This window comes from Siphateles boraxobius, unplaced genomic scaffold, assembly GCF_051911475.1.
Source record: "Siphateles boraxobius isolate OS27281-9 unplaced genomic scaffold, OSU_SipBor_1 33, whole genome shotgun sequence".
Lineage (NCBI taxonomy): Eukaryota > Metazoa > Chordata > Actinopteri > Cypriniformes > Leuciscidae > Siphateles > Siphateles boraxobius.
In genome coordinates this window covers 3,050,508-3,075,386 of record NW_027508953.1, presented here as the reverse complement: position 1 = coordinate 3,075,386, position 24,879 = coordinate 3,050,508, and the positions used below count along the sequence as shown (strand labels likewise).

The window sequence follows — 24,879 nt, the reverse complement described above, 5'->3', positions numbered from 1 at the left end:
TGCGCCTTCAGCAAGCGATCTGTGTATTCTGTCCTTGTCATATTTATTGTTGTCTGTCAAGTTTCAATATATATATATATATATATATATATATATATATATATATATATATATATATATATATATATTTTTTGGCAAAAGAGAGCAAGCAGCTTTGTGTTGTTCCCTGCCCACGTTATATCACGGGTGGAGACACACACATCAGCTTTTTGTGGGAGTGGAGCATGCCACAGTCAGTTCTCGAGGGAGCTGACTGTGAGCATTGCGAGAAGCTGTCCATGAGGACACTCCGCTCCCGCCGGGCGTTCTTCGAGGAGGACGGTTCGGTTCGTGCTCCCCGCGCGGGTCCCGCTGTTGCCGAGGCACGGCGGTGACTCACATTTTGGGGTTCGCAAATGGATCTGACAGCGGGGGTTGGGACGGGCTCCGCCCTATCTCAGCTATCACCTGCCAGATCCAGTGTGCTGCGATTTCCAGTTCCGAGGAATTGGTATCGTTAGTGTTTTGTTGAGAAAAAGTGAACAAAACAAAAAAAAAATATTAAGAAAAAGGCAGATGTTTGAGTTTTCAATAAATAAGTCAGCTCATAACTCTTTTGATTAAAGCGGAGCTTTTAAAAGGAGGTTTTATCTAGTGCTGTTAGTTAAATATTTACTGGTCAGCTGAACATTATGAGAGTGGAAATAAAACGAGTTTATTAGATTAAATATATCTAAAAAAAAGCAGGAAAACTCTGTATCTCAGCCTCCTTGTCGGGGACTACTGTTTTTTCCCTATCTCCACACTGAGGTGTCGAGATCGTGCAATAAACCGGTTTCTATTTTATATGTTTAATACCCAAATGTCTAAATATAGTTTTGTTATGGGTATTAAGTATCATGGTATGACAGTGCCTTGGTTTAAAGAGACGCTTGCGAGCTTTCTCTCTCCCGAGTCGACGTCATAATTTCTAACCCCGACGTTACCCACCAGCCATCTTTAATAATAAATGAATTTTATTAGGCAGCGCTAGTGGGTAAAGTATATAAGGACATGGATGAATGTGAGGATGTCAGCACTGACGCTATTCGAGAATTGCGTCGTGCAAATACGGATAAACTATACCGGGGAGGGACGGTTTCGAGAAATCGTTTCTCCTCTGCGTCCTCTGGGAGGCGACTCCCTGACGAGGGTCGCAGCGCTGCCAGTTTGGTTGTTTTCCTGCTGGTGGCCATGGAGTGATATATATATATATATATATATATATATATATATATATATATATATATATATATATACGTTTTTCTGATATAAAATTAAAGATAAAAATATGTCTTTTCTTCTGACGTTCCGCTTTCAAGAAAACTAAGAAATAAACCTTTCAGCGGCGTTCCAGACGTTTCCCTACTCACCAATCTAATGTTCCTGAGACTGCTGGGCGGGAGCAGTCTCGGCCTACTAAGCTCCTCGCAGCACAGAGTGCAAAGAAGAAGACCTGATGCCAAGGCTATCAGGCTTCTAAGGGTGGTCCATTCCGGGGTAGGGACGGTTTTGAGAAATCGTTTCTCCTCGTTGCCCTCTGGGGTGCGACTCTCTGAGGAGGGTCGCAACGCTGCCAGTTCGGTTGTTCCCTGCCGGTTCCCATACGATCCTCCAAGGAGGGTCGTAGAACGGTCAGTTCGGTTGTTCCCTGCCGGTTCGCCGCTTTAGGGCACCGTAGTGACTGTTCAACCAAATCCAGAGGCCAGTCTTGAGAAACTGGTTCCCCTGTAGAATTTCTGGCAGCATGGAAACTACTGCCACAAATTTTTCAGTAAGGCCTGCACACTATAGAAAAGGGTTCAGAATTCAGTTCGGTTCTCGTCCACCCAGATTTCTAGGGGTCCTCCCCACTGTGGTGTACCCGGGCAGGCTTTGGTTATGGAGCAGGAAGTACTGACACTTCTGCAAAAGGAGCTGTAGAAGGGGTTCCTCCTCCCAGGAGACAGCCAGGGTTTTACAGCCATTACTTCATTGTTTCCGAAAGAGGATTAGGGGTTGCGTCCTACTCTAGACCTGCGTCAATTAAACAGCAGGTTTCAGAATCACAAGTTCAAAGTATGCTTATGCTAAATATGATTGTGTCACAGATTCATTCCGAGGACTGGTTTGTCACAATAGACTTAAAGGACGCTTAGCTATCTATCCATCCTCATCACAGGAGGTTCCTGAGGTTTGCTTTTGGGGGCAAATCATACCAGTATCGGGTTCTTCCATTCGGCCTAGGTTATCACCCCGCACCTTTACAATATGCGTGGATGCAGCTCTGGCTCCTCTGAGACTCCAGGGCATTCGCGTATTATATTATATCGACGATTGGTTGATCCTAGCTCAATCTGAGCATATGGCAGTTCGGCATCGAGATGTCGTTCTTTCTCATTTAAAGATGTTGGGGTTGCCACTCAACGCCAAGAAGAGTGTGCTCCTCCTAGCTCAGAGGACCACTTTTCTAGGTGTAATATGGGTTTATCTAGGCCAGTCACTCACTGTGAAACAACTTCAGACTGGTGGGTCTCATGGCAGCTGCGTCCAACGTAATTACTTTTGGCCTTCTGTATATGAGACCCCTGCAGTGGTGGCTCAGGACCAAGGGATTTTCTCAGAGGGGAAATCCATTTTCGCATGATCAAGGTCACGCGGCTATGCCTACGTGCCTCGGTCATGTGGAAGAACCTTGGTTCCTCGCCCAGGCCCAGTGTTGGGGGCTTCTTGTCGACGCATAATGCTATCGACGGATGCTTCCCTCACAAGCCGGGAGTGATCATGAGTGGTCGCTCGGCGGAGGGTCCGGACAACACACTGATGGTCTCGTATATCAGAGCAGATATCCTGTTGAGGCAGGGGCTGTGGCCCGGGGAATGAGGACTTCACCCTGTGGTGGTGGAGCTCCTATGGGAGAACTTTGGTCAAGCTCAGGTCGATCTTTTCGCATCATACGATACAACCCATTGTCTGCTATGGTTCTCCGTCACATATCCAGCTCCTCTCGGACTGGACGCTATGGTGCAGGTGTGGCCGAGGCTGCACCTGTACGCATTCCCCCCGATATCAATGCTCCCGGGAATTCTGGAGAGGGTTCGCCAGGAAGGGGCTCATCTATTATTAGTAGCCCCGCACTGGCCGGCCCGAGTGTGGTTCTCGGACCTAGTGTCCCTTCTGGAAGGCTCTCCTATGGAGATTCCTATCAGAAGGGACTTGCTATCCCAATATTTCACCCTCACCCGGAGTTGTGGAAACTATGGGACTGGCCTCTGAGGGCGCCCAGCTCAAAGAATCTGGTCTCTCGACTGAGGTCGTTGAGACCATCCTTCAATCCAGAGCTCCTTCCACGAGAAAACTAAATACATTGAAATGGAAACTGTTCTCTACATGGCGTGGAGAACGTTTTTTTACATCCTGTTAACTGCCCGGTTGGTACAGTTCTCGATTTCCTACAAGACCGTTTCTCTGCTGGATTATCTCCCTTCACCTTAAAGGTGTACGTAGCGGCTATATCTGCTTATTGCACCCCTCTGGGGGCTTCTTCTCTTGGTAGAGATCCTCTATTATTCGTTTTCTCCGTGGTACATTGAGGCTGAGGCCTGCACTGCACTCTAGAGCACCGGCTTGGGATTTGGCCATTGCACTTGAGGGTCTGGCCTTGGCCCCCTTCGAGCCGATTGAAGAGGTTTCAGAGAAGTTCCTTACACTAAAAACTTTATTTTTACTTGCTATTTCTTTCATCAAGGAAATTGGAGATCTGCAAGCCCTGTCGGTGGCTCCTTCATGTTTGGAATTTGCACCTGGAATGGTGATAGCATTTTTACACCCTAGACCGGGTTACATTCCTAAGGTCCCCACTAATGTGGCGGGCCCTATTGTGCGGTAGGCTTTTTGCCCTCCACCTTTTAATACCCCAGATCAGGAAAGTCTCAATCTGATATGTCCCGTTAGGGCTTTGGATGCCTACGTTCACAGAGCTGCCCTGTGGCGTAGATCAGAGCAGTTATTTGTCTGCTTCGGTTCAACCAAGAAAGGTTGCCCTGCATCGAGGCAGGTAATGAGCAAGTGGGTAGTTGAGGCTATCTCACTTGCTTATGAAGCGGCCGGACAGCCTTCACCTATGGCTGTTCGGGCCCATTCTACAAGGAGAATGGCTGCCTCTAAGGCTTTAATTTCGGGTGTTTCCCTTCAGGATATTTGTAATGCGGCAGGCTGGTCCTCACCACATACATTTGTCCGATTCTACGACTTAGACCTCTCCACTCTCGGGGCTAGGTTGCTTGCTTCTTAGTGTGCGCAAGGACTTCACACAGAACGGGCATTTCTCATTATGGCGTAGTGGGTATGGGGTTCCCACCGCGTCTCAACGCAGCTCGAGTTCCCTTGAAAGGTATGTAACCCTGGTTCCCTGAGAGGGAACGAGACGCTGCGTTCTCCTGCCATACTTCCTGCATGCCCTGATCGACTTGCTTCAGGCTTATCAGAAGCTGTCGCGGTCTGTATGCAGGGGTGCTTCATAGCTTCTTGGTCTATGACGTCACCCGCCTATGACGTCTCGCTCTTCCATTGGACTTAGTAAACACGTGCTTCACGACGCTATCACGCAGAGCGTTCCCACCGCGTCTTAACGCAGCGTCTCGTTCCCTCTCAGGGAACCAGGGTTACGTACGTAACCTGAGACGTCTTTTTCTTTAATTAAATTTTTTTTTGGATGAAGTATTTCCTTCCAATGCTAACAAAAATTACAGTGATAACCATTGTTTCTGCCAAATTGCAATAGTTGTTGCAATAAAAGTTACTGTAATAAAACTGCTAATTTGGTATTAGCCACCACTTTAAATAAATAAATAAATAATATGTATTTAAAATAAATATATTAATAAATAAATATTCCGAAATCTCCTTACATTTGAATGATAATGTTCATTTCAAATTAATTTATTCTAACAATAACTGCATTAAGTGAGCATTAATGGGGTTAATATGCTAATCTTTCTCATAATGAATGGTATAAAATTTTTGTTACTCAGCATATTTCAGATGTTTGGGTCATGAAAATATTGCAGATTTTTCATCTCACATAAGTTCAAACTTCATATTTCCTTCTCCGCGCTTCTTCTTGTATTGTGAGTCAGAGCTCCAGGCTGGAGAGCTCAGCCCTGATAAACTGGAGAGTATGAAATTTCATTCATAACAAATGATTATGAACATTTGGACTGCTGCCGCTCAGCCAGAATTTTCTGCTGTCTCATTTTCCTCCTTCATTTCTCCTTCACAGATCCTCACCGGATTTAAAAGGTTTTAAAAAGTCAGCCACCCGCCATTTTTAAAAAGCCGTGTAAACACACAGTTTACATATACTACTCCACGAATAAGGAAAACAGCGATAGTTAGCTTTTACCTGTTGCCTTTTTCTGCGGCATTGAGTTCTTTTCTCAGCCTCGATGACACTGCAAGTCGTAGGATATTTTGTCTCTTAGCACTCCTTTTTGATCTTTCAATCACATAACTTGTAGATCTACATTCCATATCTGTTATCACGAAACCCTCGACACACAACAAAAACACTGCTCCGATCACGGCATCCTCCAGTGTCGCTGTCGACCGGCTCACGTCACTTCAGATTTCCAGCTGGCTGTGTGAATGCAACCAGGAAAATGGCCTATGGGAACATTTTGTTCTCGGGGGACGGCCCTGGTGGCGAGTTCCTATAACTACTCGAAGCGAAAGCTCTTTCATATGCTGATTTTCTGCTTGAGAAACATTACTTATCGACGTTGAAAACTGTTGTGCTGCTTAATGTTTTTGTTGCAACCGGGATCAATTTTTTCATGAATTTTTTTTTAGCTGCATTTATTTGAAATAGAAATATTTTGTAACATTATAAATGTCTTTGCTGTCATTTTTGATCAATTTAGTGCATCCTTATTGAATAAAAGCATTAACTCTTAAAATTAAAAAAATCTTACTGACCCCCTTATTTTGAACAGTGGTGTATATACTGTTTAAAATGAAGTTAGTTTTCAGAAAAGGTCACAAAGCATTTGTTTGAAGATGCAATTTGGTTAAACATTTTCTATTTCCAAATACTTTTAGGGGTCACTTCAGGCGATAAACTTTATATTCATGTAAAGACTTCCACGAGTTTGCAACACTTTGATTAGCATAAAACGATTTTTGGAAATTTTGTGCGCTCAGAAACCAGATAAATGTTTTGAGGTGCATAGGAATGATTCGAAAAGTAGGTAGATGCATTATAAATCTCATCAGCTTCTCCTCACAAACATGGTTTTCAATGCCTAATTGCCACTGACAATCTAATATGACAGACCTTTTGTAAGCTTACAAACGTAACTTTCAGAAATGGCGACCATAAATGGTAATAATAATAATAATTGGGCCTGAAAAATTGTTGACAACTATATGAATATAAAAGGCACAATCTATTTCTAAGCTGACTTCTCTTTTCACTGTTTTTCTAGTCTCTCTTCAGGATGTTTACTTTCTGTCAACTCAAACTGTGCCAGGCGCTCTGTAGGTCATGAATATTAATTACGTAATGCGAGGTTTGCCCTAACTGATTTGCTGAAAGGCTGTTGTGGGTAGGTGACAGAGGGTCAAGGTTTGACTGGTTAGTTCTTGCTGGCATATACAATAACTGTATCATAATGGGTCACGTCATCATGTCGGTCATTCAAAATTGACAATGACATCCAAGCTACATTATACAACAGTCCTTCAATTTGATTGGGCTGTTTGTTTGCTCATGTCTGTTATACACAATCCACCTCTAAAGATAATTAGAAAAAGAGACTGATACAAAATGTGGTTTTTTTTGCAAGCCCCCCCACAAGATAAGAGTTATAAAATATGATATGACAGACAGAAGAGGCCGACTTCTGGTGGAGAGCAGAACAGATGCCCTATCTCATCTGGATCTCTCTCTCTCTCTCTCTCTCTCTCTCTCTCTCTCTCTCTCTCTCTCTCTCTCTCTCTCTCTCTCTCTCTCTCTCTCTCTCACGATCTCTTCGTCTGTCTCTCCACCTGCATTCTTAACAAGCAGGTCAAATGGAAATGAGAAGTAACCAGGATAGATGTTAAACCCCAGTTTAACATTTAAACACACATATATACATAAAGCCCAGGTCAGTAATGAAGTACTAAAGTGTGCATATAGTGTGTACACCTGTGGGATTGTGTGTCTGTCTTTGCTCATGTTATGTTTTGTTGCAGAAAAGGGAATATATGACGAAGAGTAAGACTTTAATAATACATAGGGAATTCTCTTTTGCTTATATAACGTCTCATGTGCGTACACACACACACACACACACACACACACACACATATATATATATATATATATTTACTGAAAAATAAGAAAATCATTTTTTCTGCAGTGTGTTTCTGTATTACACCGAATGCAATTACTGTGATTAAATGTGTGTTTCCGCACATTCTTTTTTATTAACATTTCATGAATCACTTCAAAGAAGGGATAAAAGAATATTATTAGCCATAAAAGTTGGGGTCCCCTGTTGTTTTGTTGAGAAGCATATTATATATTTCAGCAGTCTTTGAAAGAACTTAAGCCCTTAATGATAAACCAGAAAGCATCAAATAATAAGAGTTTTTTCCCCCCACAGCATAAAGAAGTGAACGTTTCCCTCCTGAAATCTATTATAATTCCGGATAATTTTTTTGCAACTGAATGCCTACGGCATTATAATATTCATGAGCGAATGGCGTGTTAATGTTTGTGTTCCAAATAATTAGCATTTCTCATATTCCTACAGAGGACATTGTCTCACATTCCATCTTATTAACACGTTCGATTCCCGTCATCTTTTAAGATTCACGGGTGGAATTGTTCGCAGATTATTCCGTGGCGTAAATAACCTTCAAAAAACAGACAAGCTTTTGAGTTTTTCTCTCAGTTCTGTTCTGATGAGCTGTGCTGATCCGGGAAGCGGTGGGAAGGCGAGATTACGGCCCGCACATCTCAGACTTCTCCCTTGGCCTCTTTTTTCGGGCTCTGAATGGGACGTCTGTCAGACGCTAAAGACGTGGGGCTTAATCTTGCCAAGGCTGAAGATCAGACTAGAAATGCAAGTTGCACAAGGTCAAAGCAAATATGTTGCACTCTAATCGTACATGGAGAGAAGGACATGATAGCTTGAAGAGAAATTAGATCTAAATAACCGGTATGAAAAGTATTCGTTGCAGTTACGTTAATGCTACCATTATATGGACTATTAAGAAAATATGTATTTGTTGACAGAGACATACACCATTAAGAGTTCACCAAGATTATTAATGGATATTATTCATTAATAATGATTATTATTAATGTTGACATTTATTCATTATTATTCATTTAATTATATTATTATTATTATTAATGAACACATCACTCCGTCCTTGGTATCTTTAAATGGGCTCCCTGTACAATATAGGATTGATTTTAAACTTCTTTTATTGGTGTATAAATCTCTTCATGGCCTTGCACCGACTTATTTATCAGATCTTTTAATGGAGTATCAGTCAGGAAGATATTTGAGATCATCAACTCAAAATCTGCTGAAAATTCCAAGCACCAAGGTAAGCCAGAAAGGGGATTGTGCATGTGGGGTTGTAGCGCCAATACTTTGGAATAGATTACCATTACATGTTAGGGACGCTGACTCTGTACATGTCTTTAAAGTACAACTTAAGACACATTTGTTTGCCATGGCCTATTCATCCTTTTGATGATCATTTTTATTCTTTTTATTCTATTTCTATTGTACTCTTTGTCTATCTTACTGTGATGATGTAAAGCACATTGCTCAACATGTGTTGTTTTAATAGTGCTATACAAATAAAAGTGACATTGACATTGACATTGATCTAGGTCAATCACGATGTCAAAAGAGAAGGTTTTCATTGGATAAACAGGTCAGTTGTCTTTTTCAACTACATTTTCTCTTTGTTATTTTGGTTAATGTGACAGACTCTCAACCTTTTGACATCACAATGATAAGGATTAGGAGGTATTGATTATTAAATTGTAATAATTAATTAATACTCCGGTGTATGATTTTAGTACATTTCACAAAAAGTTGGGTCATTGACAAATAAAGCTTCAAAAATTTTTTTTTTTTTTTGTAAAATCTTTTCAAAACTGATGTAATGTATATTTTTAGTCGTGAACAATGTGTTTAAACACGCTTTTTTGACTCTTTTTATGTCTGGCGGTACAACCAAATAGTTGTATGAGTATATAGTGTAGTTTTACCACCTGACATGGAAAGTGTACCAACCTACCCGTACTTGAAATGAGCCGTTTTTGCCAGGATTTGAGAGAGATCTACAAACCTTTTCATCCTGCCACAAGGATCAGTTGGGCTCCTCTGGATGATGCGTTATCATGTTTACTGCTAATATCTTGTCAGTTCATAATAAAATAATGTTTTAAAAACATTTAAATGTGTAACTTCGGTGATCAAAGATGAGTTTTAAGGGATTCATTTACTGACTATAGGTGGAATTTTGAAAAAAGTGTTACCAAATATTATTTACATATTGATTTATTAATATAATCAATATTAATTATATTCATATTATTGCATGTGTTTTTTCGAAAACACAAGGGCACCTCCTGTGTCTACATCGGACAGATCAACAGTCTAAATAAATGGCCATTGAATATCAGGCAGTGATGAGCATATGTATAGTGAACGTAAAGTCTACTCAGTGATTTTCTTGTCTGGTACACTAACGATATAATTAATTAATGGGCAATTAAAGGCAGTTAAAAAAAAAATATTACATTTTTCGACATCCCTACTTAATGTTAATAATGAAGAATTGTCGAACTCTTTATCATTAAGATGCTATTTAAAACAGGCAGTGATGAGCATATGTATAGTGAACGTAAAGTCTACTCAGTGATTTTCTTGTCTGGTACACTAACGATATAATTAATTAATGGGCAATTAAAGGCAGTTAATTAAAAAAAATATTACATTTTTCGACATCCCTACTTAATGTTAATAATGAAGAATTGTCAAACTCTTTATCATTAAGATGCTAATGCTAAATAATTCTAGAAGCGCGAACATACAGAACAGCTGTTCTTGAACTGTGTTCACGGCTCCAGGATTTCCCTAAACATTCCTTAGTAATCTCTACAGTTGAGTTAATTTATCATGTAGAGTACACTACTGTACCAACCCATTAAGTGGTTAGTATAAAAGGGCAGCCTGACCCCACTTAATGACATCCCAGTGGTCCGCACGAGATGGGAATTTTAATGTGGTTGCACAGCACGCTGAAGGATTCTTATGAAAATGAGACTTTGCTGAAGAACTTTCACTAATCAGAGTTATTGAAGTTTCTTTCAATGCCTTTAAAAAGAGTAATATGATCTACCGTACAGTATATCAACTAAATAGCTTATGATGATAGCTTGAGGATCAAGTTTGTCTGTTTAATACAGAGATGATGGGAACACAAATGCATGCTATCACATGGATCTGTTGTATGTTTATTATAGGTGTAACGGTACATGTATTTATCCCAAACCGTCATGGCACAGACGTCACGGTTCGGTGCATACAGTCAGACGACAAATACAGTCAGTCACAGGCGATCCACAAGCTTGGTAGTAGATTCATTTTTGTGACATGCTCCACAAACTTCACGGAAAGGAAACCAGGACGGCAGAATGTGGCATCCTGTTTGTTTTCTTTATTTTTAAAAAGTTTACACGAATAAAAATAGACACTTTACAGTTTCGAATATTTGTAAGACCATAAATGACGAACAATTTTAAGTTGTTTCTGCCGTTGTAATGACACAAAATAATTTGGCCTTGTGCCGATTTGTGTCGTGGAAGTCTCTCTACAGTCCTGTGATGAAATGTGCGTGTCCTGGAAATGGGAAGCCTCAGGAGCAGCTTCACTTGATGTCTCCTTGTGGGAAGGTGAAGTAGGCTCTTTTTCTCCTTCTCGCTCATCTTTCGGGGATTTCTTGAAAAAAAAGCGTAATATTGAACTTTGTAAACGTAAATGTACCAAACTCGAATCAAACCTTGACCCCAAAACCAGGTACGTACCGAACCGTGACTTCTGAGTACCATTTCACCCCTAATGTTTATGTGTGTCTCTGTAAACCATGATGGTTCCACTGTGTAAGCAATTAAACATTTTATGGATTGGTGTTTGAATGGCAGTGGATGTGTATATATTTGATGGTGTTGGTCTTAAAGGGACCATGTTCTTTTTTTTAAATATATCTTTCTTGTCTTGTCTTGTCTTTCTTGAAGATTTAACCTGTTTAAACCCAAAACAGTTTCTTTAGTTTCTTGGGAGCGTATTAAAACATTTTTGATTTGGACTTCTGACCGAACATGTGACATTAAAGACTGGAAATGCTGAATATTCAGCTTTGCATCACATGAATAAATTACATTTTTAAATATATTTGAAATAAAAACAGTTATTTTAATCTCTGATAATTTCCCCCAACATTGCTGTTTTTATTTTATTTTTTAATCAAATAAATCGAGCACTGGTGAGCATAAGAGACTTCTTTTAAAAACATTAACAAAATCTTAACTATTCAAATTTTTCTCAAGTTTTGTAATTGCTAATAATCATTAGGGTTTTGTTTGTGTAAATAATCAAATGAAAGTAAGTACATCTCATTTACCATTATATTTAGTTCATTGCCCCCCCCCCCCCCCCCCCCAAAAAAAAAAGTATTATCACATGTACTGTATGTTTAATGTAAAAGCTATTTCTTAGATTGAATCTTCAGAAAAAAAATCACGTTGTTATATGTACATTTAGATTCAGTATTGCTGTGATAAAATAATCTGGTTGTGCCATCCATCCATTGTCTTATTATTTAGGATGGATTGTTTTTGTGCAAAATGATTCATGATTTATTAGAAAGCAGCTGTAGAAATATCACAAATTCATGGAAAGCAGATCAGCGTACGCGCTGGTGAGTGAGACCTCCCGCCGTGCCGCCGTCACCATCTCCCTGTGACTTATCTCCTTTTCATTACAGCTTTGCTTGTAGACAGAATTGTTTCATAATGAAGAAATATATTTTCCCTCTGCCTCATGTTCATTTGCTTTACAATCCGAGCGCGTTGTGGGAACACGGTGTGGTGTGAGAGAGACACCAGAGATTATGACAAAAAAAACGCCCTGACGATTGCTCCGAGTTAGTTAAAAATGCATACAGATAGATATTCATGTTCGTCGGGCCCCACTGAAATAGTGGCACAGGAAAACCGCACTGAGAAAGCGTGTGTGTGTGCCTCTGAGGGCACACTCTCTGTCACTCCAGTCTGCAGCTTTAACACATCACATCTCAACATGCTTTTCCCGTGGGGGAAAAAAAGAAATGTGTTGGTTGTCATGGAAATCTATAGCCATTTTTCTTTCTCTCTCAGCATTGAGCGGGTCTTAGTCCAGAGGGAGGGTTGCAGGAATGAGATGTGGGCAGGGTGACACGGGGCGATGACAGCGGGCAGCCGCTGGTATTGATCTGTGATCTGTCACGGCAGCCCACTCTTAAAAAAGCGCACTAAAGTGTTTCACAACACGTATCTTATTTTTCATTTTCAGCCACTATTCTGTTACGCGGGCGCTCCACGGGCCTGGCTAAGAATTTGACTGCATGCAACCGTAAAAACAGAGGAACTGGAGACTTCAGAAATATATGGAAATCAATAACTACACCAACAATGTTTTGCATGCTTCTTTCAGCCGATAAATATCAACATGGAAGCTTTGTCTCTTTGATTTAGAGGTACATTTTGCCCTTTTAAATGTGCCTTCTGCTCCTCTCAGAGCTGAGTTGTGGCTTGAATATTGTCTTTAGATCCTGGTCACCGGCATGAGATACTGGCATTGTCGCCAAGCACCAAATGCACATAAAAATGGCTGGCATTACTCACCAGTTGGTTTTAACTCTTTCCCGGCCATTGCCGGAAATTTCTGTCAATGCTTCCCTTCCATTGATGGAAATTTACGGCTTTCCGTGTTGTCACTGTTATACGGTAGGGGGGGCGTTATTAGGCATCTGCTGAATCTCCTGATCAAAAGACATGTGAAGAACAAGCTGAAACAAGTGATAGCATATATAAGTAGGCTATATGTAAAATAACTCGAACATCAACATTAAACAGCATATAAATTGAAACTGCTTAATGTTACTGAATGAAATGTCTACTCAGGGCGAGCTGTAGGACTGTCCAAGCTTTTGCGGTGTTGATGGACTCGATCTACTCCATCTATGTTTTGATCATCGTTCTGAATGCGATCTGGATGTAGTCTTTGACAAAAATGCGATTTACTAAACTTGTTGCTCAAAATGTTTTATTTTTATGAAACTTACCCACATTCAAGTGTTGATAAAAAATTTGTGTTTTACCAATTTTCGTCTCATGGGAAAATGTACTATTTATCTTGGATGCCTATAGTTTTTTGTTTTTCTTTGAGAACTCCATGTGGTGGCACCATGTGCAATATTCTTGCCACCAAAACTTTATGACTCCGTCTATCTCTGTTTGACTGCCTCATCTTGTATATGGTGCTGTTGGTGTCAAAACTACTTGTTTGTCACCATTTTACAAGATTTTTTTTAAGTCTTTTTACTTACATTTATCATATAAATATATCGTGATTTTTTTGTTTTGAATTAGATTTTAGAATATTTAGAGATTATTCTCATTTGTAAGTCTCTTTGAATAAAAACAATTGCTAAATTAATTAATATAATGAAATGAGTCTATAGCTTGCCCCTTGCAGGGTGTAAACCTAAAGTTTTTGTTACAAGCCATGCTCTTTAACCGCCAATCTGTGCCAATTTTTAGAAATGGGATTTGAGCCCACGTCTCTTTTTAGAAACCAGAATAGTCCTCACCTGAGTAGGTTGAAGCACCTCATGGATTATAACTCTTAAGGAAGCAGACTTTTTTGTTCCGCCTAGTTAAATTCGAAAACACTCTGTGGTTGGTGTCTATTTCAAGAAGCACAAGACATTGTTTGTGAGCTATAATGCAACACGGGCTGAATTCAGCAGCTGAATGCCGCAGTTTGACACCAAATTCTATGCACTTTGACATTGTTTGCCATCACAAAGGTTCACATTTGATTGTGATCGTGCTCTGTTTGCTTTTCTACAGGGCAAGAGTACAAAAATTAAATGGAAAAAAAACACAGAGAAAAGAGAAAGGTGGAGAAATGTTTGTACTTGAGCGTGTAATGTTCAACATTTGTCAGCTGTTCTGTCAAGTGTGACCAGCATTAGTTTGGATGTTTGACACATCTTTCATCATGAGAAGTATAGCTTTGTATTCCAAACATCTGAAAATGCTTTTGTTGTTTTTTCCTAAACACATATGTTGTTGTTTTTGTTTTTGTTTTTTTTTGTTCAAGCTTTTTTCTCAGTAACCAGTGAGGTTGTTTTTGGACCTGTGCACAGACCATTTTTAAAATCAGCTTTAGTTTCAATAAGTGATAGGACAGCAAATGAATTTCCACATGTGTAAAAAATGTTTTTTTAAATATACATTTTTGTCATTTACATGTAACACATGCTACCTTTAGAAGAGTATACTCATTTCTTGTCTTCATTATATTTATTTGTATATGAAAAATAAAGTCTTAATTCATTTTGCTTAGAATCATGGATTCCTGAGCATTTTCAAATCTCAAAGAGCTTCTCTTTCTGCCCCTTTTTGTAAGCAGGAAGTGTAATTTGAGGAGTCAATGGAGCGTTTTGTGGCTCTCCTCTGTTGGAGTCTTAAGAGGGAGTCCTCCATAATCCCACAAAACATACCAGCTTATGAATTTTAAATTGAAATGTCAAAATGTCTTTCCTTTGTACTATTCATTTTGGCCCACCTGAGCTCCGATACTATGATACTGGCCTACACGCATTACAAATGACTGGAAGCTTTGGATGGAAATTAGATTATCCAGACATGTTAAAGACAAAAGGTGAGACCCCATCTTCTCAAAGCAATAAACAGCTGCGCCACTTCATAACTCCGTATTTCAGCGCAAACCCCAGAATCGTATTCACCAACCACCCGCAATCTAGTTCAAACAGGTGCAAAATGCACTAAACTTTTTTATTTATATATATATGTATGAGTTCAATAATTTTCCAATATACTAATATAAAGTGCATGTTATGGTCTATGATCCCATGCTATTGTTCCAGAGCTTAGATTTGTTGGTAGGTCACAATCTTCTGAATGGAGATGATTCTGCTGTAAAGGCTTCTGGTTATTTAAGGAGGGAAATTTATATTTTTTAAGTATTCTCTCGGGTTTGTTTTGTGCCCCCCGACTAAAGTAATAATGACATGAAACAAGGAGATGAACCTCTGAATCCTCTGTCTCTGTGGACCTGGGAAGCAGAGTGAAGAAGGCAGCATTTGCTCTCTTACCAGCTCTGAGCGTAGCTATACATATAAGCTAATTTGATGTTTTATGAAAAATTATGAAGCACAGATCCAGATGAGACATGATAACATACTCTAACTAGGCGACGTCAAATTTCCAGCATCAAGTAGTTGTTCTGTCCTAACTTAAAGAGAGAATGTTCCAATTTAACGGTTAACTATTAGCTTTGCAGTTCTTTGATTGACATCAAAGTCTCCTAGAAACCCAATTGTAAAGGCTATGCAATGCTAGCATGAATATTCACTGATTAATATTTATGAAAGTTTATTCATAAATATGAAAAGACTAATCTTGAAAAAATATAGATTAATATCATTCATGCTTATTTAAAGAAATACATTAAAACAAAATGGTTCATGGTCATATTGGGTGATCTTATTAAGTCTTATCTGGTTTAAGTCATGTCATTTAAATTTTAAGTAATTGTAATGTCATGACATACTAAAGTATATTATCGCTGTAAAGTTTATTTTGTAATAATGGCCAAATCTGGGCCTCAGATTCATGGTCTAAAATGAATAGTATTCGGCTTTATTTTTGATGACTCCGTAACAGGTTGAATAGAAATGACAGAAATGGCAGATTAGTCGAGGGATTGGAGGATGTCTTAATTTTGCATAAACTATCCATACCAAAGTTAAGAGTTAATGGTCAGGGTTTACTGGATAAGTTTTTGGAAGTTTGGAACCTCAACTGGAACTGATTTTGATTCAATTGAGTGAGTCATTAAAAGTGGAAAAATAGACTCCCTATATTGTTACTTGGTGTGTCTTTTTTATCTTACACCCTTTTATCTAAACCAAAAAATTATTCAGGTAGGGTAAGGAATAGTCAAATCTAGCCTAAACCATAAAATACTCACCCGGTAACATTGCGCCCAACGTGGGGCAATTTACTGGTATTTGTGGCATTATTTACCACCCAAAAAAAGCATGTGTTAAACCAGACGCTAATTTGCGCTGCTGTTGGTAGATTGCGTTGGTCATTGTGGAAATGATCCGGCTGCATCTGTGTTCTTTCATTTGTGTGTCGTCAGTAGATCACGTACAGAACTCTCCACTCCAATCCAAGTTTTTTTGGAATTGCGCTCGCACGCTAATTTGCCCTGTTTAGTAAATATGGCCTAAGCCTCAAAAAAGAACAACCACAAGTCTTCTACGTCATGCCTACTGATGTTACTTTTTGGTTTTAGACTACATTTTCTTTAAATCAATATTTTTGAAATTCTCCACTGTTTAATTTGATTATGTAATTCCCAAAGCTTCATAGTTCTTTCCCTTATTCTCAGATTAAGTACACCGTTTGGTACCTTTGACTTTTTGGACAGTTTTCAAATACTATTTTCTTCAAATCAAAGTTTGTAACATAACAATTCACCGGTTGGTTTGTTTCATGGCTTATAAATCTTAAATGAAGACTTTGCCTTTGGGGAAAATGAAAAAAACTAAAAAACTTCCAGAACCAAGGCTGATGATACAGTGGATGGGCTCTGTTGCATTCTTTTGATGACTTATCTCATTTTTAATTAGTAATTGTTTCAGAAACTTATTAATATTCATAAGCAAAGCTTTTGATATAGAAAAACTGGTGTATTGCAATGGGATGAGAGAATTGTATTGTGCCAACTTGAGAGGACCTTCTTGAGGTTTGCTTAAATATTTTTTCACAGCCCTTTACTTTTTGGATAAATATTTGTGAACACGCAATTCTAACTGAAATCAATATGTTCTGATCCATAAATCAGGTCAGCCGTAGAGTATTTTCACTTAGACATTAAAACTGTACTGTCAAATTCAATGTGAAATCATGGTTAAAAATAGGTTTCTGGCTGTTTGCTGGCACAAGATAAATCTTGCTGTTGATATAGCAATTTAATCATTGTACTCTCCAGATCATGTGAACTCAAATTTAAAGTTTGATGTTTTGTGTGATGGACTTTTTGATTTACCTATCTGCTTGTTGTCGTATAAAAACATTTTCCATATCGTTTTTTAAGTACCTCAATGAACCAACTCTGTCTCAATGCAACGTATTACGAGTACCCACAGTGATACTACGACCCTCACATACAATATCTCATTAATGTGACTAATATCTCAACACCCCACTGTGTGCCACAACAACAAAGACTTCTGTGCGTCCTCGAAGAGCTCATTTACACACTTTAATGTCTAATCAGACGTCACTTGCCACAAAGACAGAAATATCCTCCAATCACAGAGAAATGTCTATCAGATATGATTATAAGCACATCCAATCGAATTACAGCATGGCCAATGGAAGCTATTTCACAGTCCACTGATCAGTCAAAATACACTTGGTACGAATGACATCGGGCAAATGGCAGGACTGTTATCTGGGCTTATCTGAACCTGAGATTCACTCCGATAAAAAATCATTTTACCTAGATTTGACTAACTATCCCTGTCTTTCTCTCTCAACAGAAATTGAAAAGATTCAGAAAGATGAAGACAAAGAGGATGAGAAGTTCATTGATGTGGTCATCAACAAGAACATGAAACTGGGACAGAAGATTTTGATCCCTGTAAAACAGTTTCCCAAAGTGAGTACAACAAAAAGTTTTTTTTTAAATTGTGTCGTATCATATAAGAGGTTACACTCAACTGGTCACATACACTAAAGGTCAAAAGATTGTGGTCGGTAAGATTTTTTGAAAGAAGTCTCTTCTGCTCACCAGGGCTGCATTTATGTGATCAAAAATACTGAAAAACAGTAATATTGTGAAAAAGTATTACAATTTAAAATAACTGGTACTGTCCCTTTTGATCAATTAAATGTGTCCGTGCTGATAAACCAGAAACTGATTCATAAGAAGTAGAGGAGGAGTGAAGTATACAGGGTCATCTACAAGTCGTTAAATCAGAATGCTAATGCATTTTATGCCAATGTAATATTATAGGTGTTATGTATATTATAGCTATTATGTAGCTATCTAATATTATATGTCCTCAAAATGTTAACATTGTTTCTTCATTTACACATAGCACCAATATAGAAGTTTTCTGGCAAAATTCCAGTCCATAACCCAATGAATTGCTGTAGCTGATTTGTTGTTCAATTTGACAACAGGTCCTGTGCTCACTTGACTGTTAAATATAGCTAAATTTCGCACTTGATATTTTTGCAGTGATGGCTAAATTATTGATTTATCATAATATTTTATAAATATCCATTGACGATTTTCAAAAAATCGAAATGATTTTATATATTTGCATAGTACCAGCCCCATCTCTTTATCTATTGATGGTTCCTTTTTAGAGCCGCAAGATGAGTTGAAGAATTTTGGAGTCATTTTTGACTCATGTTTAATGTTCAAACCCTCAGTGTTATTAAGACATCCTACTTTCATCTCAGAAATATTGCATGATGACGTCCAGTTTTGTCCTTTACTACCGCTCCAAGATTAATTAACTTCTGTTGTTGTCTTTTGTAATGCGCTACTAGTCTGCGTTTTGAAATCAACTCAATAAATTACAGTACTGTATATGCAAAACTCGGCAGCTTGTTTCCTAACTGGAGCTAAGGTAGGTGATACATAACTGGCTCCTGGTCATGTACCGAGTCGATTTTTAAAATCCTCATGTTAACCTATGAAGTACTGCACAATTTAGCTCCACAGTATTTACCAGACCTTTTAATTCCTTATATGCCCATGCGTAATTTGCGTTCTTCTCAGAGTGGTCTCTTGGCTGTCCCTAAACACGACTTCGCTCAGTGGATTACAGGGCTTTTGCGTTTTATAGCCCAAAATTGTGGAATTCTCTTCCAGCTGACATTAGGGAAGCCAAATCCCAGGGTATTGTTAAATCCCATCTTAAAACTTTTTATTTCAGGATGGCTTTTAATTGACTTTGGTGACTTTGGCATTGTGCATGCTTTATTTTATTAGTGGTTATTATTGATGTTTTTTGTACTTTGTAAAGGCACTTTATAAAATAATGTTATTATTCTATGTAGTGTTATGGTGTAAAATAATTCGATGTTGTATTTAAATTCAGTGGCAGAAATTCCTGAAGTTCGTTGTGTTTTTCGCAGCTGATAACCTTTCATTTGTTTAAAGGGATAGTTCACCCAAAAATGAAAATTATGTCAGTATTTACTCGCCCTCATGTTGTTCCAACCCCGTAAGACGTTCATCTTCGGAACACGAATTAAGATATTTTTGATGAAATCTGAGAGCTGGATCACTCCTCCATAGGCTTCTTCAGGGATTGACACTTGCCAGCCCGGAAAAGTTATTAAAGATATTGTTAAAATAGTCCAAGTGACTACAGTGGCTCAATCTTAAGTTTATCAAGCGACGAGAATACTTTTTGTGCACAAAAATAACGACTTTATTTCAACTCTTCATTTCCTTCTCTATGGGCCTCTAGTCAGTTAACTTAGTGAGATTGCGTAGAGCTACGTCACACGTAGGCTCAATATTGGCCGACGCTGGTCATGTGTGTGATGCATGTGACGTACAACAACAGAAGCTTACGCTATTATACTAGTGAACTGATGGAGGAGTGATCCAGCTCTCAGATTTAATCAATATATCTTAATTCTTGTTCCGAAGATGAACTAAGGTCTTACGGGGTTGGAACAACATGAGGGTGAGTAAATACTGACATCATTTTCATTTCTGGGTGAACTATCCCTTTAACGTGTTATCTATCACACGGCATGGCAACACTTAACTAGATATACAGACCACAGTCATTTCAAAGAATGAAAAGCACTTGTTAAAATGAACATGAGTTTGATAATGAAGCATGCATGGGGCGATTCCAGCAAATGGTCCTAATTTCCATGTTCTTGCTGTTAAATGTGTGTTATTTGATTATTTTTTTTCCTCTTTCCCAGACATAGAGGTGAACTTGACCTTGACGGCTGACTATCACATCATCATACTACTCAGCGTGTGTGTGTGTGTGTGTGTTCATGTGATGTGTGCATATATTCCCGCTGTATTCCCAAATGATTCGCACACAAGGACCAATCCTTTCTGTACATCATTTAGTATGTGCTTTCGTAGTTCTCCAAACATAATTTAATGGGCTTCTTTGTTTGCCTGGTTTTTAATTCACACCGTTCCAATCTTGAGAGGATGAAAAGGTGACACACAGAAGGAGAATAGAGAGAACTGGAGAAATTGAAGCAGCAGGTGTAGATGTCTGACTGTCTCTTTTAGGGCAGTGAAAGGGTTCACATTCTAAAACTTTTTGAGTTTAGGTGTACTATTAGGTACCCAGCATGCATTGCAACATAAAGCTTTTCATTTTTCATGACTTTTAATCTCTATTGATGACAACATCAATGTGCAGTCATCACTGGATCACTTTTCTATAGCTTTTTAGCTATAACAATTTTGCCTTTTTAGACACATAGGTAAAGCAGTCAGGTAATAACTAATTTTCAAATGTCAAGGGCAAGAGCCCAACTAAAGCCAACACTTATCACCATTATGGTGAATATTTTTAAATTAAATTAAACAATAATTCATCAACATCTAAACCTTTGTTAATTCTCAATACCGTCTGTTGCCGAGGCCTGTGCTCGTCCAGCCAGGTGTAGAGCCCCTTGGAAGCAGGGGTAGATGCGGGTCTTTTCACGTGACCAGGCAGGTTTTTGAATACCAGTGGTTTTTTCTGCCTTTTGATTTGTGATGTGGTGTTTGAACCCCTCCCCTTCCTTATGAAACTAAACATATCAAGTAATCTCTGCTAAACTTGATTAGTGCGATGAATCTTTCAGCTAAATAGTACAAACAACTAACGTTGTTTAGTAATGATAGCAGGTTTTTACAAAACATAAAAGAATAAGTAATGATCACCCGTATGTTTAATTAGAAACAAAATCTGGGTTTACAGTGAAACAGCGTGTTTATGTAAGTGTTTGAGGAGGCGTTTTAGGGAAGAAAGAGAGGAATAAATGAACAGGACATGTAGAAGGAGAATAGCATGTGCTCACATTTCTTTAAGTATCATAGTCATCACTTTCCACTCACTTTTATTATTATACTGAGCTATTGATATTTTCTGAATAAGCAATAAATAAATGAATAAAAAATATGAATTATTACAAACTAATATATATATATATATATATATATATATATATATATATATATATATATATATAAATTACAGTAAGCTTTAATTTATTCTTGTGATCAAAGCTGAATTTCCGATATAAGGCCGTGACGTAGTTGTGATTTAGTTTATTTATTTTCTTTTTTTTGGTTAGTAGAAGTTCTGAATGGCCGGTAACTTAAACATTTATTAGCCAAATTGGCCAATTACGGCCAATTTGGCTACTAAATGTTTAAGTTACCGGCCATTCAGAACTTCTACTAACCAAAAAAAAGAAAATAAATTAACTACGTCACAACTACGTCACAGCCTTTTATATATATATACCGAAAATTCAGCTTTGATCACAGGAATAAATTACAGCTTACTGTATATTCACATAGAAACAGCTGTTTTACATTGTATTTCACAATATTACTGTTTTATTTTTATTTTTAATCAAATAAATACAGCCTTGGTGAGATTCTTTTAAAAACATTAAAAATCTTACCGATCCAAAACTTTTGACTGGTAGTGTATATAATTTCTTTTGGATTTCATACATTCATTTCTTATTCAAAAAAAATCTATCATCTAGCCATCTCCTCTCGTCCAACTTTACCCTCATCTTTTTCACCAAAAATGTATCAATACAGTACAAAGAACATCAAAAAAATTTAGGATGTTGAAAATAACATAACATTTTTGTTAACTACCGGTAAATTATTTTTTATCTACGCAATTTCTTCAATGCAAATGAACATGCGTGCCGTTATTTGTTGCGTAGTGACGAGTATGTTCAAATAAGTCAGACATGCGCAGATTCTGCACAATACGCTGTATTTAATATATCATGATGACTCACGAGTTGAGTATTTGCGCTAAATCTGCGCAGATTTAGCTTACACGAACTTTCCAAATCCGGGTTGGCGGGTGTTAATTTAAACTCCAGTCTTCAGTGTCACATGATCCTTCAGAAATCATTCTTGCTCTAGAAACATTTCTGATTATTATCAATGTTGAAAACAGTTGTGCTACTTAGTATTTGTGTGGAGACCGTAATACATTTTTTTATTCCTTTTGATGAATAGAAAGTTCAAAAGAACAGTATTTACTTGAAATAGATATCTTTTGTAACACTTTAAATGTCTGTCTCTTTTGATCAACTTAATGCATCCTTGCAAAAAAACGTTTTAGAATGATTGGACGGGCTAGTACTGTATATGTAGCTGATGCAGGCAATAAAACCCTACTTCAACAAGTGAATTGGCATGACAAAATTACGAATTGGCCTCTTTCATGACAAATGGACCCTGGACAGATGAACAACTCATGCTTCTTACATGAGAGCAGAGGGACTTTTGGCAGCTACATACATTTGTGCACATATTTAAACACGTGGTATTCGAGCAGCCATGTGTGTGCGCACACATTCAGAGAGTGATAATGTGTGTGTGAGCTATTTTTGAAGAGGGTTTGTAAATGGGCTCTGGGATCCCAGAGGGAGTGTGCTGTGAAGGGTAACACACACAGACACACACACACACACACACACACACACACACGCACACACTGTAATAAAGTCCGCTAAAGTCAAGTTGAAGATCCCAAGTGCAGTTTATTTAAATCCAAAAGTGAACCAAAACAAAAACTTGAAACAAACATGATTTGAAACATAACATAAACAAAAACATGAACTTGACTTGGTTACGTGAGACTCACAGACAGGTGGTCAGAACATGACACATAAAAAGGAGAGCACATGGCAAGAGCAATACATGACAGAAGACAGGAACCAGACTACAAAATAAAAGACATGAAAACACAACACACACACACACACACACACACACACACACACACACACACACACACACACACGCACACACACATGGTCTCATGGATTTTGTCAGGTCACAGGGTTCCGTTTACTGCTGCATTGTGCTTCAATTGAGTTCCCATCCAGACCTCTACACTGTCCAAATGTTAATCAAACACAAATGTCAGCTTGTGTTATTAAACACAACTCCAGCTTTTCTTGTGACTCCTCCACCCACAGGAGCCCCCAGTCGCCCAGAGATGTTTGTGGATCATGAAGCATGTTGGCTGTGTGGTTCCGTTATAGCTGGACCTTATAATGAGATTATTATCTATTCAGTATGAAATTTGTCACAGTGCAGTGAGTCGAATGATCTAGTTGTATGATGCGTTTCCACGCTGCAGTGTCGTGAATATAATTGTCTTCTGTTCCAGAGCCTCTCGCTTTCACTGGATGATCAGCCGATTACTTTAATCACAGTATATGGTAGAGTGCCTGCCAAACTCAAACAAACTCTTCCCACTGTCCATCATGTGCACAGAAGCGGTTTGCTGCTTTAGATTGTGAGTGATTCATTGGTATCTTTACTTCTAGTATCTTCTAGTGTCTTGATATCTTTATGTCAGCACGTTGGAGCTGTGGTGCTCACATGGAACTCAGAACTCAACATTTCCATCCTTAGCATAATTATGTTTGCATTTTATGCTAACAAAAACATTTGCATGATCCATTGTAATATCATGTTATTCAAATATCTTAGAGTACCTCATACATACCTTGGTGTATGAATATGATTACCCGTAAAAAAAACCCCCATAACAACATGGTATTGTCACGGGTGGTGTATGGCAGGAAGCACGAGGAGACGAGGAATTCAAATAAACAATAAACTTTACTATAAATCAAAACAACAAACAGGTACAGGCAGACAGAGTGGATGCAAACACCAGTTAACATAGACGACAACCGACAAAGACAGACTGAAACGAAGAAACTAAATACAGAGACAAATGAACCATAATGATGTGAAGACAGGTGACACAGATGATGATAACGAGGAACAGGCTGGTAAGTGAGGGAGTGAGTTCAGGTGTGGAGACAAGGAGGATTCTGGGAAGTGTAGTGCAGACAAGGACAGACAGGTGCAGACGAGGACTGTGACATTACTCCCCCCTCCCGGTAGGCGTGACCTCACGCCTTAAAACAGGGGTGGGAGGGTGGGCATCCTGGAGTCTGTAACGGGAAGGCGGACCGGGTGCAGGAGGATGGACTCCAGGATGGACCAGGCGGCCATGGCGGAGCAGGACGTGGGCGTGGCCATGGCGGAGCAGGACGTGGGCGTGGCCATGGCGGAGCAGGACGTGGGCGTGGCCATGGCGGAGCAGGACTTGGGCGTGGCCATGGCGGAGCAGGACTTGGGCGTGGCCAGGGCGGAGCAGGACGTGGGCGTGGCTGAGCAGACGAAACCTCGGGCGTCCAGGGTGGAGCTGTCGGACCCTCGGGCATCCAGGGCG

General features: G+C 38.9%; 1 protein-coding gene across 2 annotated transcripts in view; it reads left to right on the top strand.

The window, feature by feature from the left end:
* khdrbs3 (KH domain containing, RNA binding, signal transduction associated 3) overlaps positions 1-24,879 on the top strand; it is a 152,309-nt gene that overhangs the window by 64,727 nt on the left and 62,703 nt on the right. For both annotated transcript variants that reach the window (XM_077195035.1, XM_077195034.1), the window contains exon 2: positions 17,917-18,035. In XM_077195035.1, the coding sequence (XP_077051150.1) occupies positions 17,917-18,035 (119 nt within the window). The remainder of the gene's footprint in view (positions 1-17,916; positions 18,036-24,879) is intronic.